General features: G+C 35.8%; 1 protein-coding gene across 2 annotated transcripts in view; it reads left to right on the plus strand.

Moving 5' to 3' along the window:
* The window catches only part of LOC121294654 (cGMP-inhibited 3',5'-cyclic phosphodiesterase B-like), a 68,261-nt gene extending 54,706 nt beyond the window's left edge, over window positions 1–13,555 (plus strand). For both annotated transcript variants that reach the window (XM_041218601.1, XM_041218602.1), the window contains exons 5-16: window positions 208–308; window positions 1,074–1,284; window positions 1,546–1,637; window positions 2,880–3,043; window positions 4,374–4,499; window positions 4,994–5,105; window positions 5,274–5,387; window positions 6,857–7,056; window positions 8,544–8,747; window positions 9,141–9,302; window positions 10,232–10,484; window positions 11,225–13,555. In XM_041218601.1, coding sequence (XP_041074535.1) covers window positions 208–308; window positions 1,074–1,284; window positions 1,546–1,637; window positions 2,880–3,043; window positions 4,374–4,499; window positions 4,994–5,105; window positions 5,274–5,387; window positions 6,857–7,056; window positions 8,544–8,747; window positions 9,141–9,302; window positions 10,232–10,484; window positions 11,225–11,451 — 1,966 coding nt within the window. In that variant the 3' untranslated portion in view covers window positions 11,452–13,555. The remainder of the gene's footprint in view (window positions 1–207; window positions 309–1,073; window positions 1,285–1,545; window positions 1,638–2,879; window positions 3,044–4,373; window positions 4,500–4,993; window positions 5,106–5,273; window positions 5,388–6,856; window positions 7,057–8,543; window positions 8,748–9,140; window positions 9,303–10,231; window positions 10,485–11,224) is intronic.
* Window positions 13,556–16,138: the final 2,583 nt, after the last annotated feature.

Below are 16,138 nucleotides of genomic sequence, written 5' to 3' on the forward strand. Positions count from 1 at the left end.
CCAGTTTGGCATATCCAATTATTTTTAGGCTCAGCTCACCGCTACCACCCCCGCGCTGAATCGGGAACGGCGAAGATGAACACGCGCTGTTCTCCGAAGCATGTGTCGTCAGCCGACCGCTTTTTTTTCACACTGCAGACTCACCGTGCAGCTACCTCGACGACACCCTGGCTGACCTTTTTTTTGTTTTTTTGTTTTTTTGTTAAGCCAAGGGTTGCAACCAAATGGACCTTCAAACCTGCTGATGATCCCTAAACAGAGGTCTTCATCTGTAACATTAACACATCATGTTGGATCCAGACGGGCTGGTAAGTGGAACAAACACATCAAACACAAGCAAACATAATCATTTCAGTTCAGGTCGTCTGCTGTATGTGACATGCTTAAACTTTTGACAGATGCCGTTCCTATGTATTTCTTCATTTGTATTTGTTTATTGTGCATTTCGTTTGTTTTCCATATTTGTACTTATTTTGACAAAATACTTTCACTTTGTTAGCAGCGGAGGATCTTTTTTTTTTGTTTTTTTTTGTTTTTTTAACAGATTGTAAATTTCTAAAAACTAGAAAAGTACTAGCAGTATATCCCTTGCATTTATTTCTATCGATTTTTAATAGATGCCATCAGGGGTACAATTGCATGGCATTATTTAGACTTGCATTGGTATTAGATTGAGTAGCAAACAAAAGATGTATAACTTTTTAATGGTTTGGGACCAACTTCAGCCCAAGGACCTGACGTAACTCCTCTCTTAAAGATTATTTAGACATAAATCAAATTGATTCTGGTGACCATAGATCTGTTCCCTTTTTACTTTGAACGATTGAGGTGACCTAATAAATGGTGTTCTATTAATGCTAAAGTCAATGGAGACAGGGAGTCAGACATCTTGCCCCTAGTTTGTATTGATCTTCCAGGCATCCCATTCCTACAACCTTATCAGTCTTTAATAAAGACAAGTCACTTCAAAAAACCAAAAACCATACAAGAGAGAATCTAGCTATGTATGGAATGAGTCAGAAACACAATCCAGTCACTCTGTGTGTTTTAACATGCCCCCTGTTTAATTGCAGGCACGTCTCCGAGTCTGAGTCCTGTGAACTCACCTAGCCATGGCCCAGTGGTCGGTAGTTCTCAGGTGACCCGTTCCCCAGTGGAGTTTCCAGACACTGCTGATTTCCTCACTAAACCAAGTGTCAATCTTCATAAACCTTTAGGATACACTCTGAGTTCCACAGAATTCCAGCCACAGTTCAGAACTTCTGGCACTTTTCACTGCACTAGGTAAAATGTCTGATGGTCTGCTATACAGAATTATTTTGATTTTAAAATAGATGCACTAAATTTGGTCAGAACTTTAAACATGCCTAATTTTTTTCCTATAACTTCCAACTTTTTAATGGCACAATAGGCCAGATTTCTCAAAATTTCTTACAACTGCAACAATTTTTTTTCGTAACATTGTAAATGTTATTTATGACCATATATCGAAGTAGATGGTATATATCTAAGTTTATTAACTCTGGCTTTCTTCCATTGTATTAGTTGTGGACGTCAGACGCTGAAAACGATTCAGAGTGTGGAGTCTGGGGAGAGTAATTTACAGCCTGGTTCAGAATTTCTGAACAGACGATCAGGTAGCGTTTCGAAGTCCATTAATGCTGTGATGTCATAGCTGGAATGTCCTAAAAGGTCAAGTTTGATCCTGATCCTGATATTAGAAGTGACACATGCTCCTGCTGTTTTTGATCTGGAACAAATTGTATTTGTTTATTGAAAAAAAAAAATCAACTCCTGCTGCTTTGTTTTTATTTTATCACTCATTGTGTCCGTGACACCACTAATATTCTGTTCCAATGACATGAGTGTTTTTAGCATCATTATATAGATTAGTGCCTAAGGCAAGTTGGTATGTCTGTAATAATAATGTATTACAATAATTGATTGTCTCATTCAGTTCCAAAACATGTAGCTTTAAAAAAAGCCTTATATATTCTGTCATCAAAAGGGGGCACTATTCTGAGATTAAGTTAGTTATTTTGAGATTAGGTTTACCCAATCAGAAACATATGTCAGTCATACTGTAGTAGAAGCAATGCATTTTGTCAAATGTTTTCATGTAACCTTTGATCCCATGTAAATCCTTTAATGTTAACAGAAGGATTTGCACTGAAGCCACTCATGTTTGACCATGTGCCATTTAAAGAAAAGGCTGCAGTCTGAGGGTTTTAATCTTTTTGTCTGTTTAGTTTGATTACCATACTATCCTTAAATAGTATTTTAAGATACATTTTGGATAAATACTTTAAAAACTTTAAGACTGTCTAATTACCTTGCCTCACCTGTAGGGGCCAGTAGTGCATCACATAGCCAGAATGTCTGTTACACAGGTGTAGGTTATCCTGCAATGAGTATTATTAGTCATCTGCATTTAGCACCACCTCTAAACACACATTCACAAGAAACCTCTTACCCAGTCACTGTTTTGTACAGCTGACATCTGGTAACTTGCCATGTTGCGGATCAAATATTCCCAAGACATTTTATGTGCAAAAAGTCAACATATTTGCATACTTACAGTATGCAATAAATCCTTCACTGAAACACTTCTGACATTTATCTAAAAAAAATAAACAGATGTATGGCATTCTAATTCTATTTGTGTGGGGGAGATAATCTAATAAAAGAATACTACAGAATATAAAAATGTTATTGTTACCTAGTGGGAATTCTTCTCAAGGGAAGTGGAGAAACAGATGGTGGTGGCTTCATTATGTATCTGCATACATACTCAAATCCAAATGTTTTCTGATGGCTTGAATGCATGCATAGGGTGATGCAAAACGTAGCTGTACTCAAAGAATATTGTTTCCCCGAAGGTGAAGGAGTTGAAAGCACAAGCGATAACAGACTGTTAAGGGAATCAGATGAGAAAGAAGAAACACCAAGTGAACAATATTCATACACGAGAGAATACAGCAGCAGAGGCAAAGACGATCCAGAACAGCATCCAGAGCCGGCACTGAAGAATCAAGAGACTGAGGTATGAACGGCTTCTGTGCTCAACGAACGTTTTTATTTGATTAGGACACTAAAATATAAAACATTAAATAGTTTGCTGAGCTTCCTCTGGGGGCAGTCTGGTCTAGTGGTTAAAGTCCAGGGCTTGTAACCAGAAGGTCACCAGTTCAAATCTCACCTCTGCCACCAACTGACTCACTGTGTGACCCTGAGCAAGTCACTTAACCTCCTTGTGCTCCATCCTGTGGATGACATGTTAAGTCAGTGTCCTAGTGTAAGTGACTCTGCGTATAATGCACAGTTCACAGCCTACCCATATATGTATAAAACCTCCTCATAGCCAGTACCACAGTACCATTTCTACAGTACCTTGTAGCCAGTACCACAGTACCATCTCTACAGTTCCACTGTACACAACTTCTCCAGGCTGTTTGCCTCTGTTGGGAAACGTTAGCCACGAACACCACCAACAGAAAAAATTCATCAATATTTCCAAGCGTTTGCTTAGTTGAACGCACCCCAGGTTTCTCTTGCTTGCCTCACCTTTTTTTTGCATACCAAGCTATTAAAGGTACTTTATTGGTATCACTTCAGATAAGACAGCCCACATAAGCACCCTCTTCTGTTTTAATGCATGCATTTAGGGATGAGTAAGTATATTGATTTTGCACTGCATGTTATAATTACAGTTAACTACATAAAATAACACACAAATTTCCAGAGCTCAGAGACAATTAATGTATTGTGGTGCCATTGACTTTTATTGGTGTGCTTGTCATTTTTTTCTGCCCAGCTTTGTAAAATGTGTTCATTTACAAAGTTATCTTGTTTAATCGGTTGAAGAATTATACCAGAACACTGGAGATGAGAAAATGTGGCTTGATAGATCTGTTCCATTTCTGCTTACCATTATCACTAGGTTTCATAAGTTATTCATGGTGATGATAAAGTCTTTAGAATTAATTAAATAACAAATCTATGTCAAATGGGTAATTGATATTAATGTAAAAAAATAAAATATACAAATCATTGACTGCCATTCCATTCCCAATGGAGTTTAATTGTTCTAATAGCCATGTCTGCCAACTTAAATAGGGCACATTTTTTGAAAAGTAACATTTAATGCAGATTGTACGTCTGCTTTGCACCAGAGTAGATTAGTGAAAAGACCTAATTTCCAAAGAACAAATAGTTATTTTTTGGCCACAGCATATCTAAAAGACACAATGCTCTTCAGATTTCCCACTTCAGCAAGGGTTGTTTAGTTCACCCAAAAGAACATTCACCTGTATACTGTACATTGTACATCAGCATAATGTCAAACATGTTTCCCTTTTTCCTATGTGGAGCAGGACTTTTTATTAGATCCGGTACTGGAAGATCTGGAAGACCTGATGGAAAGTATCAACAATTGGAATTTTCCCATTTTCAATCTGGTGGAGAAGACCGGGGGAAAATCAGGAAGAATACTCAGTGTGGTTGGTTGAATTGCTGACCTTTGTCACGCTTTCTAAATCATTATACTTTATGTGGTTATTATGCTTCCTTAGTGTAATTCTATCAATTTGCCCTCCTCTTAATCTATCTATTGATCTATTTGTCTTGGTATGGTTATTAACTAATTATTATAATTCTAGTAATGATTTACCCTTGGAAATCTATCTATGTATTCTATGTACTATCTAGTATCAACATTCCAGTTACACAATGCTTCACAGTCTCCATTATAAGCTGAAATACATAATTATAAATTATTGGCTGGGTCAAGGTGCCAAAAATACAAACTAAAATAGAGACTATGAGCGATTTTGCATTAGTTTCTCATACTTTGTTCCCCTGCAGGGGGTGCGTCTCACAGACGACAAAAGACAACATTTAGATTTAATGTGAATGACCATATTCATTTTTAACACAATGTTATACAATTAAACATTTAATCACAAATTACTAAAATGTACTTTCTTATTTACAGGTCAGTTACACCTTGTTTCAGGATGCAGGTTTATTTGAAATCTTTAAAATACCAACCCGAGAATTCATGGCCTACTTCACTGCACTAGAGAATGGCTACCGGGATATCCCTTGTGAGTATTGTGGACACAGTTAAAGAAAAACAGTGCCTGAAGTCTAGATCTCACATGCTTGTTTTTGTTGCCCTTTGAAATCTTTCTTGGATGTTTAGGAACAAGGAGTGAAAGCTATACCATAATTAAGTTGGTTGTTGATTTCTAAGGTTATTGTTATTTTAATAGATCATAATCGCGTCCATGCCACGGATGTGCTTCATGCTGTTTGGTACCTGACAACAAGGCCAGTCCCTGGATTCCAGCAAATACACAATGAGCACATCAATGGGAGTGACACAGGTAATGGAGAAAATAAATTTGTAACCTTTCCGAAAGGAGACTCCACCCATCAATCTCATACGTTACCAGTTTAATCAGTTAAATAGGTCTCTCTGCCCACAAACCCCTGTCGTTTCTTTGTTTGGTCCTCCTACTCCCTGCCTCCACCCTGCAGTGTGCATTGTCTAGGGGGAAGGTGGCCCCAAGTGCCACTTGTCCTGCCCGCTGGCCGAGCCATTCTTAATCACTGTAATGCATTCATCTCAGTTCGGCCAGCATAGGGGCGGCTATCGAGCTCCATTGGATAAGGCCATGGCCAAATTGTAATGTGAATGTATTATGTATCTGTCAACTATAAATTTCATGTCGGGCATAACTGTTTGCCAATTATTCTTGTGCCATCAGGCATATCTTTCGCAATCAATAAATTGTTATTTTCTACTATTAAGTGGATGTCTCCTTTCTGAAAGATACATTCTGTAGACCCAGTTGAGAACTGCCTGTCTATATCTAACTCGACTCGGCTGCATTAATGCAGCACACTTGAAATGCTGCTCATAACGTTGTGCTATTTTAGGTTTCAGCATAACAATATAAAAATAGCGTAGGTCTTATTATTTACAAAGTAATCATATCTGTCCATTCAGTAGAAGAATGGACAGTTCATGTCTATTTTTGTTAACGATACTGGATGTATCATTGATCCACAGAAACTTAATTAAAAACATTTGCTGACTTATCTACCCCCTCTGCCAAGTGTACAGTTGCCATTAGATAAGAAAGGCTCCATTGTGATTGAGATCGGTTCTTGCTGCTGAGATCAGCATGTTTTAACTCTGCAGATTCCTATTTTAATTTTTTTAATGGAGCTGTACCTGCGTCACTGTTTGACTAATGAACCCTGCAGTGTATTTCCTTGAAATCCTAAGCAGTTTCCCAAAAGGGGGGTTAAGAAAATCTGGGTACAAGAACATTTATCCTTCCGCAGTATATACAAATGAAGTGTGTTTTTTTTTTTTGTTGTTTTTTTAAGCTGCAAATATACACCAATACCTTGGTGTCTGTTTACTACGTTATTCCAGAATTTCTCATTCTGCAGGTTCTGTTGGATAAACAAAAAATAAACATTTTTGTTCTATTGGATAAACAAAAAATAAACAAAGCACTTTCAGCTCCATAATCCCCTTGTTCATTAATAACACAGCGATTCTCTTGCTGGAAAAGAAAACATACCCATCAGTCAGCATGTTTGGTTGATGCTACACTTAATGGACTTAATGGAGTATATATATATATATATATATATATATATATATATACTGAAATACCATATCAAATGAACGAATGCCTGAAAAACTAAATGAAAATCTAATAATAGATTCTGTGGTTGATGAACAAAAAAGTCTATGCTTGACATTACTTGTCAAGTATCATTTTATGTTCTTATTGATAACATGTCTAATATATAAATGCCCTTTTTTTTTTCTAAGACTCGGACAGTGGGATTTCCCCAGGCAGAATGGCCTACGCATCCTCTAAAACCTGCCCAATACAAGATGATAGCTATGGCTGTCTGGCTTGGAACATCCCTGCCTTGGAGCTGATGGCACTCTATGTAGCAGCAGCCATGCATGATTATGATCATCCTGGGCGTACAAATGCATTTCTTGTAGCCACTAATGCCCCGCAGGTAAGTGCTTGTACATTGCGATTGCATCTGCATGATTTTTGTGTTTGTTTTATTTCTCCTCACACTTGACTGTAATTTAACTTCCTTTCCACAAGTTTTCTTTTTTTTTTTTTTTTTTTTTGTCTGCCAAATGCTTATTTTCTGTCTGTGGTTATTTTTGTGTGTCAATACCTTGTTTAATGGCCTTCTAAAATGTCTTCATAATTGTTGAGTCTATACAAAAAAGAAGATTTTTCTATAAGGTGACATTCCTTCTTGCTTATGTGTTTGAAATGGTTTCTTTAAATAATGCTTTTTTTTCTTAATGTAAAAAAAAAAAAAAGTCAATTGCAAATGTTTATCATGAAAAAGCATTATATTTGTCTCTAGCTATGAGTTTGTGGTGTTGAGGTTTGTAAATGTAGTGTTTTCCAATGTCATTATACTGTGCATTTGATAGAATATATAATAGAAAACATGTAAATAAGTTTTTTTTTTTGTTTGTTTTTTTTTAACACACATTTCAGTGTTAGTTTTATGCCTAATATTAAAAATGTTGGTTTCATGGTTAATATGTAAATAGTTTCTAAGTTAATTATATTATTTTTTTAGAATTTGACCTAAAACACTTAAATTGAATCTACTCAAAAGGCAAAACTAAACAGGGCTCTCTTCTTGAGCACCGTAACTTTGATTCATTTATTCTTGAGGTTAAAGTAAGCTCAGTAGTGAGCTGGCAAAAGTAATATTGGCACCTAAAACTACAGTTTATTCATTAAACTAATATATATTATATTGATCCTCCTGAAGCAAGCAAAATTCGATACTCATAACTTCAAGTACAGATTTACAGTTGAAATTCTCCTTGTGAATCCTCTCAAGGCTTAATTTGAATGGCCACACACTTTATTTGTACGCTTTACTGAATTAAGATATTGTCCTTTTGACCATTAAAATACCTTGCTCAACAATTATTTCATGTAAAAGAAGCTGTACACACATGTTGAGGTCATCATTTTATCACAGTGACATGCTGTCACAGAGACGGCCGAAGTGGGCGGCGTCAGAACCAGGAAAGGTAAGGCAAATACACACAACACAAGACGGATGAAATGAAATGATGAAGACGCCTGTTGGCGCCGGTTTATTACAAAATAAAAGGTTTACACAAACACGAAAAACACAGGACACGGCACTCTAGACAATGAAAGACCAAAGTTATTTTGTAAGAAGGCTAGCATTGTATTGACCATTAAAATACCTTGCTCAACAATTATTTCATGTAAAAGAAGCTGTACACACATGTTGAGGTCATCATTTTATCACAGTGACATGCCTACAACACAAATCTTGAAACAATTGATTTAAAATGATCACCCACCTCTTGGAGGTGCTAACAGTCACACAGCACTTATTTTCCTCATTTCTAATCAGTTTTGATGTCAGTCCTTGTGAAGTGGAAATGTTCTGAGCACCTTTCCAATAGGTTGTGTCTGTCTTTTTTTCAGGCTGTGCTGTACAATGACCGCTCGGTCCTGGAAAACCACCATGCAGCCTCCGCGTGGAATCTCTTCTTGTCCCTGCCAGAGTTCAACTTTCTGTCTAGCCTGGATCACGTCGAGTTTAAACGCTTTCGTTTCTTGGTGATTGAAGCCATTCTAGCTACAGATTTGAAGAAACATTTTGATTTTCTTGCAGAGTTTAATGCCAAGGTTGGTGACTGTACAGATTCGGCAGATAATGCAATAAAATGTATTCTCTTGAAACTTGATGTATTGAAACCACTGTTGCTGCTAAATAATACATTTGTCTTTTAAAAATGATTAATTTGGCAAAAGACCCACTTTTATTCTTATTATATTGTAAAAAGCACTATTTATTTGTATTGCTATATAATTGTATTGTTTTTAAGGCTTCATTCACTGACAAGTATCACTATTTAAAATGCTTATGTTTTTCAGTGAGTTTTTTAGCATTAGTATTGACAATTCATGCAATAACTTCACACACATAAAGAATGTCTCCTTACCAAAGAACACTGTATTTTAAATACATGTCTTATTATCCAGGATAATGACCAGAGTTCTGTTTCTACCTGAAAACAGGTTAATGATGTGAACAGCCCAGGAATAGACTGGACTAATGAAAATGATCGTCTCTTAGTTTGCCAAGTGTGCATTAAGCTGGCAGACATCAATGGCCCAGCGAAAGCCCGTGAGCTGCACTTAAAATGGACAGAAGGCATTGTTAACGAATTTTATGAACAGGTACTAAAAATAATGAAGGATTTCATTGGAATGTATGTGGAGCCTTTATATGAAAAACAGTATTAAACAAGATTTAAAAAAAAAAAAAAAAAGAATTTACACATGAGCAAAAAGTATTTAAATTATTCTGAAAGTTTTAGATGACATATAAACCAGTCTTAAATGAAAAGGTTGTGCTAATTAAACTAACGAGTCAATTGACTAATTTGTAAATCTTTTTCTCAAAATATTTATAAGGCTCTCTGATTTTTAGTTATCATTAGGAAGTCTTTCTATAAATAGACTGAAGTAGTGCTGCAAGCGTCACATTCTGCATGTTGCGAAATGCTGCCAGGTAAGAGGGGGGAAAGGCACCAGAACGTTTAATACCCTGTCACTTTAAGCAATGGCTCTGAGAAGCTGGTATTTTAACTCATTTTAACTGCAGTAGATGATTTAAAGTAGCTCCCAGACATTATTGTGTCCACTTTCCATTTCTTATCTCAAGTGGTTTGGTTTTTTAAACATCATTTTAGTACTTTTTGTTGCTTGATGAAGCAAGGGGTTGTGTAAATCAGAAATAGTTAATAAATACCCCAGTAGATTTATATAATGCCTCATGATCTCAGTGGAAGAAAATTACAAACATGCAGGTCAAGGCAGAATGCTGTTCTCGTGGCATGTACTTTAACTTTGTTATTTTAACATGTGGCAAACTTTAAAGTGAATTACTAGTTCTTAATTTGAACTGCAGGGGATGTGTCAAGCAAATAGCTTAAATGAATGAAAGGTAATTAATTAATAGTAAAAATATTTAAAAACTACACTTTGTAGATACTTGACAAAAGCACACACATTGTCCACATAGTAATAAGTACAAAAGCTTTTTTTTTTTAATTACCTATCAGTGTTTAACTTGGCAAACCTCTATGTTGCTGTGTTATTTGCAGGGAGATGAAGAGTCTAATCTTGGTTTACCAATCAGCCCGTTTATGGACCGGTCTTCACCTCAACTGGCAAAGCTGCAGGAGTCCTTCATCACGCATATTGTTGGTCCGCTGTGTAACTCGTATGATGCAGCCGGTTTGCTTCCAGGCCGCTGGATTGAGGAGGATGAGGATGTGCCAGAGTGTGCTGAGGAAGATGAAGATGGAGATGAAATTGAAACAGAAGATGATGACATGGAAGAGGACACTGCACCAAGTAAGCACTGTTTACAGTCCTCTACTAAATGAGATATGGCTATAGATTATAACTGTGCTATCAGGCCATTAGTTCAAAAAGCATTAAAAGAGCAGTCAAGTAACAACGTGTTTGCTGACTAGCCAGTGGTTTATAAGTATGACCCATTTTCTCATTTGCACCTAAAAGGCTACATCATTTTTGGTATTTTGGTTTAAGCCAGTAGAGTACATTTTATGAAGGAAATGATGTACAATTTAAAAAATGCCAGTTGTGACATTCTTGGCTGGTGCAGTCCTGTGCAATTTGTACTAGATTAAGTTATATATGTTCAACCTAGTCAGCATAATATGTTGTAACAAGTTAAATCACTGACGTGATTGGAATAGTTTTTTAAAGAGTTCTCCAATAGTAAGAATGTAATGTAAAAATATATATTTTTAACATTATTAATGTATACCAATGTCAATATTTGTTGGACATGATATTCCAAACATGGCTGTCACAATTTTAGTTTTGGTCAGGTTAACAATTTCAAGCAGTACCATAAACAAGTCTGTATATTTAATTTTTCAACCCAGACCCAAGATAATTATCTTGCCAGTTCACTTGCAGTCTCTGGTAGATTCGATCTGAGGCAATTACACAATTACCCTACTACTCCCATTTTAAGTAATTGTTTAAAAAGAAAGAGGGAAAAAAGCATTCAACCATCACGTATTCGTTTTCTAAATCTTTTTTTGTTAAAATCTCTCCCGCAGAAAGGAGAAAGGGCAGGCGACAGATGTTCTGCAACATCATGCACCACTTGACGGAAAATCACAAAGTGTGGAAGAAGGTTATCGAAGAGGAAGAGAAGAGCAAGTCTGAACTGAATAAACAGCAATCTGAGAACTCATCTTTACCTCAAACATCAGATGACATCCAGGTAATTGAGGAAGAGGCAGAGGAGGATGAGGAGAGACAGCAGGCGGAGGAGAAAAAGTGACGCTACCACAGTCCTGCTGGACCTCAAAGGACACACTGAATTGTCACTGTGCTGACACCAGAGACACATTTCATGTCGCGTTGAAAAGGCCTTAATACTGTGAGAGGATTCCTGTGAATTAAGCGGGAACCCCACTCCTATGCACTTTCACCCCATGGAAATAAAATGAGAATAATAATTACAAAGAAAGCATACTTAATGAAAATAAACAACAAGCTTGTATAACATGAAGTAAGGGCCTGAATGCCTTCCATGATGTAAAGTTAGATAGCTGTGATGCTGCCTTGTTGAACACAGAGCGCTTACTTTCCATGAGGTACTTTAGAGATATAAAAAAATAAATAAAATCGAATGACACTAGCTACCAAAGTGAACAGTGCAAATATAGAAATGTAGGTGTACCCTTCAGATTTCACCATTTAAAAAAGAAAAATACATTGTGCCTGTCTGAGACTAGGACTGAACACTGCAGTGCAGACTGTATATGAACAATTATTTCTTCGAAAACTACAGTTTTACCAGAACTTGATACATTTGGTGACTGTAAAAGCAGACAGTAACATTGGAACACATGCAAGTTCTGAAGTTTTGACTGAAAAAAAAAAAAAAAAAAAAAAAAAATCGAAAAATCACCTGCATCAATTTTGATGCCTTTTATCGTTGTGTATAACCTGTATGTTTTGGTTTTTACTTTATGTATATAAAAAACAAACAAAAAAAACCACAACAAAAAAAAAAAAAAGTAGTTCAGCAATGCACAGGGGCCAGTCAGTTCAATCAAACCAGAAAAGTCCATTGTTGTTTACCACATAGCATTCAGAACAGGAAAGCTGTTTCAATGAAGGGATATTTTTCCTTTTTTATTTTACTATATATATTTTTTCACTGTTACTCAGGATTCACATTTAGAAACATTTAGATAAATAGCTATTTCACAAGCTCATGGAGTCATTAAAAAAAGAAAATACAAAACCGTTTTTATTCTTTGTACGGGACATTTGCAACAAATATGTATTCATTTGTTTTAAACCTTCCTCCATTAACCTGTTAAAGAAAGGTGAATAATTATATTGCCAGTTCCCCCACAAATGTACAATTCATTGTGGTATTTTATGACTTTTGTATTTTATTTTCAGAACAGTCCTTGTAAAGAGATCCTACAAATAGGTTTGAAAATGGTGTTTAATTATGTTGCAGCCTAGTGAAAATAAAACTGATTTCGTACATTGAATAAATAAGGTTGACCATGTATAAGGATAGGATTAGATTTTTCAGTTGTCCTGCTCTATATACATTATTTTAAGAGATACTTTTTGTTGTAAACCCACTGAGTCTTGTATCATAGTTCTACAAACATCAGTATTTTCATAGATTACATCTAATTTGCCAAATGTACACAGGCCAATATGTATGTTAGTTAGCATCCTACAGTATTTCCCCAGAACAGTAAAATACTTGCTGTTACATCTTCAGCATATCACATAATAATATGGCAACAGAACTAATAAGTAGGAACTCGAAACATTCCACAAGAAACATTCTACCTATTGAGACTTGTGTAAAAAGAAAAAAAAAAGATGGAAGGAGTGTGAAGGAGTTTGCAAACTAAATGCATGTACAGCTCTTCCACAATGATTGTAAATTATTTCAGGATGCAGATATTAAAGTTCTCGTGCAGACTGTGCAAATCAAGCTGGTATAACAGAAATGTGTACCTTTTCCTCCCAAGCAAGTGTTTAACCTCTGCACACAAGCATATTTACACATCTGAATCCAGAATCTGTTTTATACATGTGGCTGACATATATTGTACATAGAGAACCTGTAATTATCATCCAGTTTCCAGAGTTTTTATCTAATACTATATACAGATGTACAGTCTGTACAAGGGGAGCTGTGGGTACTTGTGTTTTTATTTTGTCTGTGTACAATGTCTACATGTTCCTAATCTAACCACTCTTGTTGCTAAATCTCTGAACACAGCGTTGTTATTTAATACACAGTTGGTGCCAAACTATTCCCTTCTTGTGAAATACACCCAGGCAGTGTTCCCATCATATATTTCTAACAGTAATAAACTTAAGTTACATGGAAAAACAAAAAATGGAATACATTTAATAATTATTTAATCACCATACATTTATACACACTTGGCTGTGAGGTGCAGTATGTATGTATTTTGTATAACAGTAGCAAGTTTTACTGGTGTTCTACTGAATTTAGTACAACACACAGTGCTATTCAGAACCTGCAACTCTTAGATATTATAAGATAATGTTGATGATTATTATATTGTGAGACTAACTGTTTATTGGGTAATCACTGTGCAAGTATCCCTTTACCCAGTTTTCTTGAATGTTCATGTCATCGATGCTTTTACGAGTGGTTGTCATTTTTATGTAGCATCTAAATGCGTGTCAGATTTAACTGTTCAGTCATATCAAATATGTGGGGAAATTCATTTTCAGTTTTATTGTTATTTATAGTTGTTTAAAAGTCATAAAAGGCCATCCCAAAATACCCATTGATTCTCAAATCAAATTTGTTTGTCAACCACCAAGATTTTGTTTGTTTGTTTGTGTGTTGATGGCCATCTTTGCTTTTCCTCCCGTATAGATAATGATCCGCTGACCCACCCCCCCCCATATTGAAATATTTATATATATATATTGAAAGTTATTTTTACATTGTTGATGTTTGTTTATTTTTATTGAATTAAGCATTGGTTATGAGAGATGTTACTTAAAGCAATTAAATGCAATTAAATGCAGCATAGATGTTTTGATCCTTAACATCCATTCATCTGCCCCCTTAAGACAAACCATCCCACTTACTGATAGTTGTGTCATGAATGTAACATCCACAATAGCAAAGGGTTATTCCAGAATAAGTCTTCTCACATTTTTGATTCAACAGAAAAGAGGTATTGGAAGAGTAGATTCAATAGAGGAAGGTAAAGGTTTTTATGCAGCACCTATTTAAGCTATAGATTCCCATGCAATGAAAATTGCCACTGACAATCAAAAACTGGCTTTGATCATTGACAAACAGAACAGTGATTTCAGAAGCACTGAAGAGGGTTTTGAAAGACACAGGAACCACATCAGATATGTCTTAAAATCAAGCATCACTCTGGAGACTGCTGGAAGGATACATCCCACAAGATGTGTGCAGCTTCAAATGAAAAACTGAAACTGGTGCCAAAGAGGGACTATTTTCTAAAACAGTTGAAGGCCTCACACGCGGGCTATTAACTGTTTACCATAAATATATGAACTTGTTAGCAGCTCATTGTTGCATTCATATTTCATTCCACAACTGCTGTGTAATTTTTAAGTCCTAGTGCTTAGACACAGTCCTGCATTGTGTTAGATGAGGGGGGGGGGGGGGGGGGGGGGGGGGGTGAAAGAAGGAAGGTATAATTAATCCTGCTGTTTGCAATGGTTTCACAAATGCACCTGAAACATGTTAATACTGATCTTGGTGCACATTCATAGTCACAAGCTCTTAAAAATGAGTTGTGATGCTACTAGGGTTGTGTCACACATTGTTCTGAAGTATTCACTGAGTCTCTTTCAGTGGTTAATGGTGATTATTGAATTCAGGTACAAATGATCAAGTTCAATTAAGCATTCAATTGCAAATTAAATGTAGTTATTCAGTTTTTGTTATTGTTTTTGCATCACTAAATAATAATGGATCAGCGTTTTGTATGTAAAGGCAATAAATAATACCCACATATACTACTTCAGCACCTTCGTTGTAAAATATTGTTGAGGAATTGGGAGTGTTAATTATTAAAAATGGATTTGTACCACTGTTCACACCCCCTTTGATAATTTAATTACTAGAACACCTTTGCTTTCATGAAATATCTTCCTACACATACAGTTACAATATCTATGGTCACAGATAATGGCAATCCTGTTAAGGGTTTTATTTTCCTCTTTACTTGAAAGCTATTCTACAGGTTGTAAACATGCTTTTGATAGCAAACATACAGCCCTTCAAAGCTTACATCTCATAATTAACAAAATTAATCATTAAACAAATATGAGAATCAGCTCGCTGACTAGAAAAGTTTGGCAATGTCGTTTTTAAACATAACACAAGTCTAATTATAGTAATGCTTCAGTTGTTCATTTACTAAAGTCATGGGAAGGACTGAGATTATATTTTAATATGTGTAAGATAAAACATTGATAAGTACAGGCATGACAGCATGTACAGACTGCATGTTAAAAACAAATCTGTCGAATTATGGAAGAATCCAGCCGGGTAACCAAGTTTTTGTCTGTAAATTTACACAAACTGGCAAAGGATAAGGTTGTCGAAGATGGGAAAAGGTGATGGCTGCGGTTTCACCTGAAACTACCATAGAGTATGTTATCTAAAATCATCTATTGCCACAGACCATTTGAGTCACATGGAAAAATGAAGTACGTAGGCCCACGTGTGCATTTTTGCTCATATTGGTTTTCCTACTTTACATCCATTTTAAAACGTGACTGCCATCTTTAAATAGTATCATATTTTTATATTTATCACATTATAATGCCAAACAACATACTGAAAACTGATGTTGTTTAAAGTTGGTGCTCATATAAAAAAAGTAGAAAGAATTAAATTACAAAAATGTGGACCTACATTAGAATTCAATACACATAAGTACTATTGTCAAAAAACA

Source organism: Polyodon spathula, chromosome 19, assembly GCF_017654505.1.
Source record: "Polyodon spathula isolate WHYD16114869_AA chromosome 19, ASM1765450v1, whole genome shotgun sequence".
NCBI lineage: Eukaryota > Metazoa > Chordata > Actinopteri > Acipenseriformes > Polyodontidae > Polyodon > Polyodon spathula.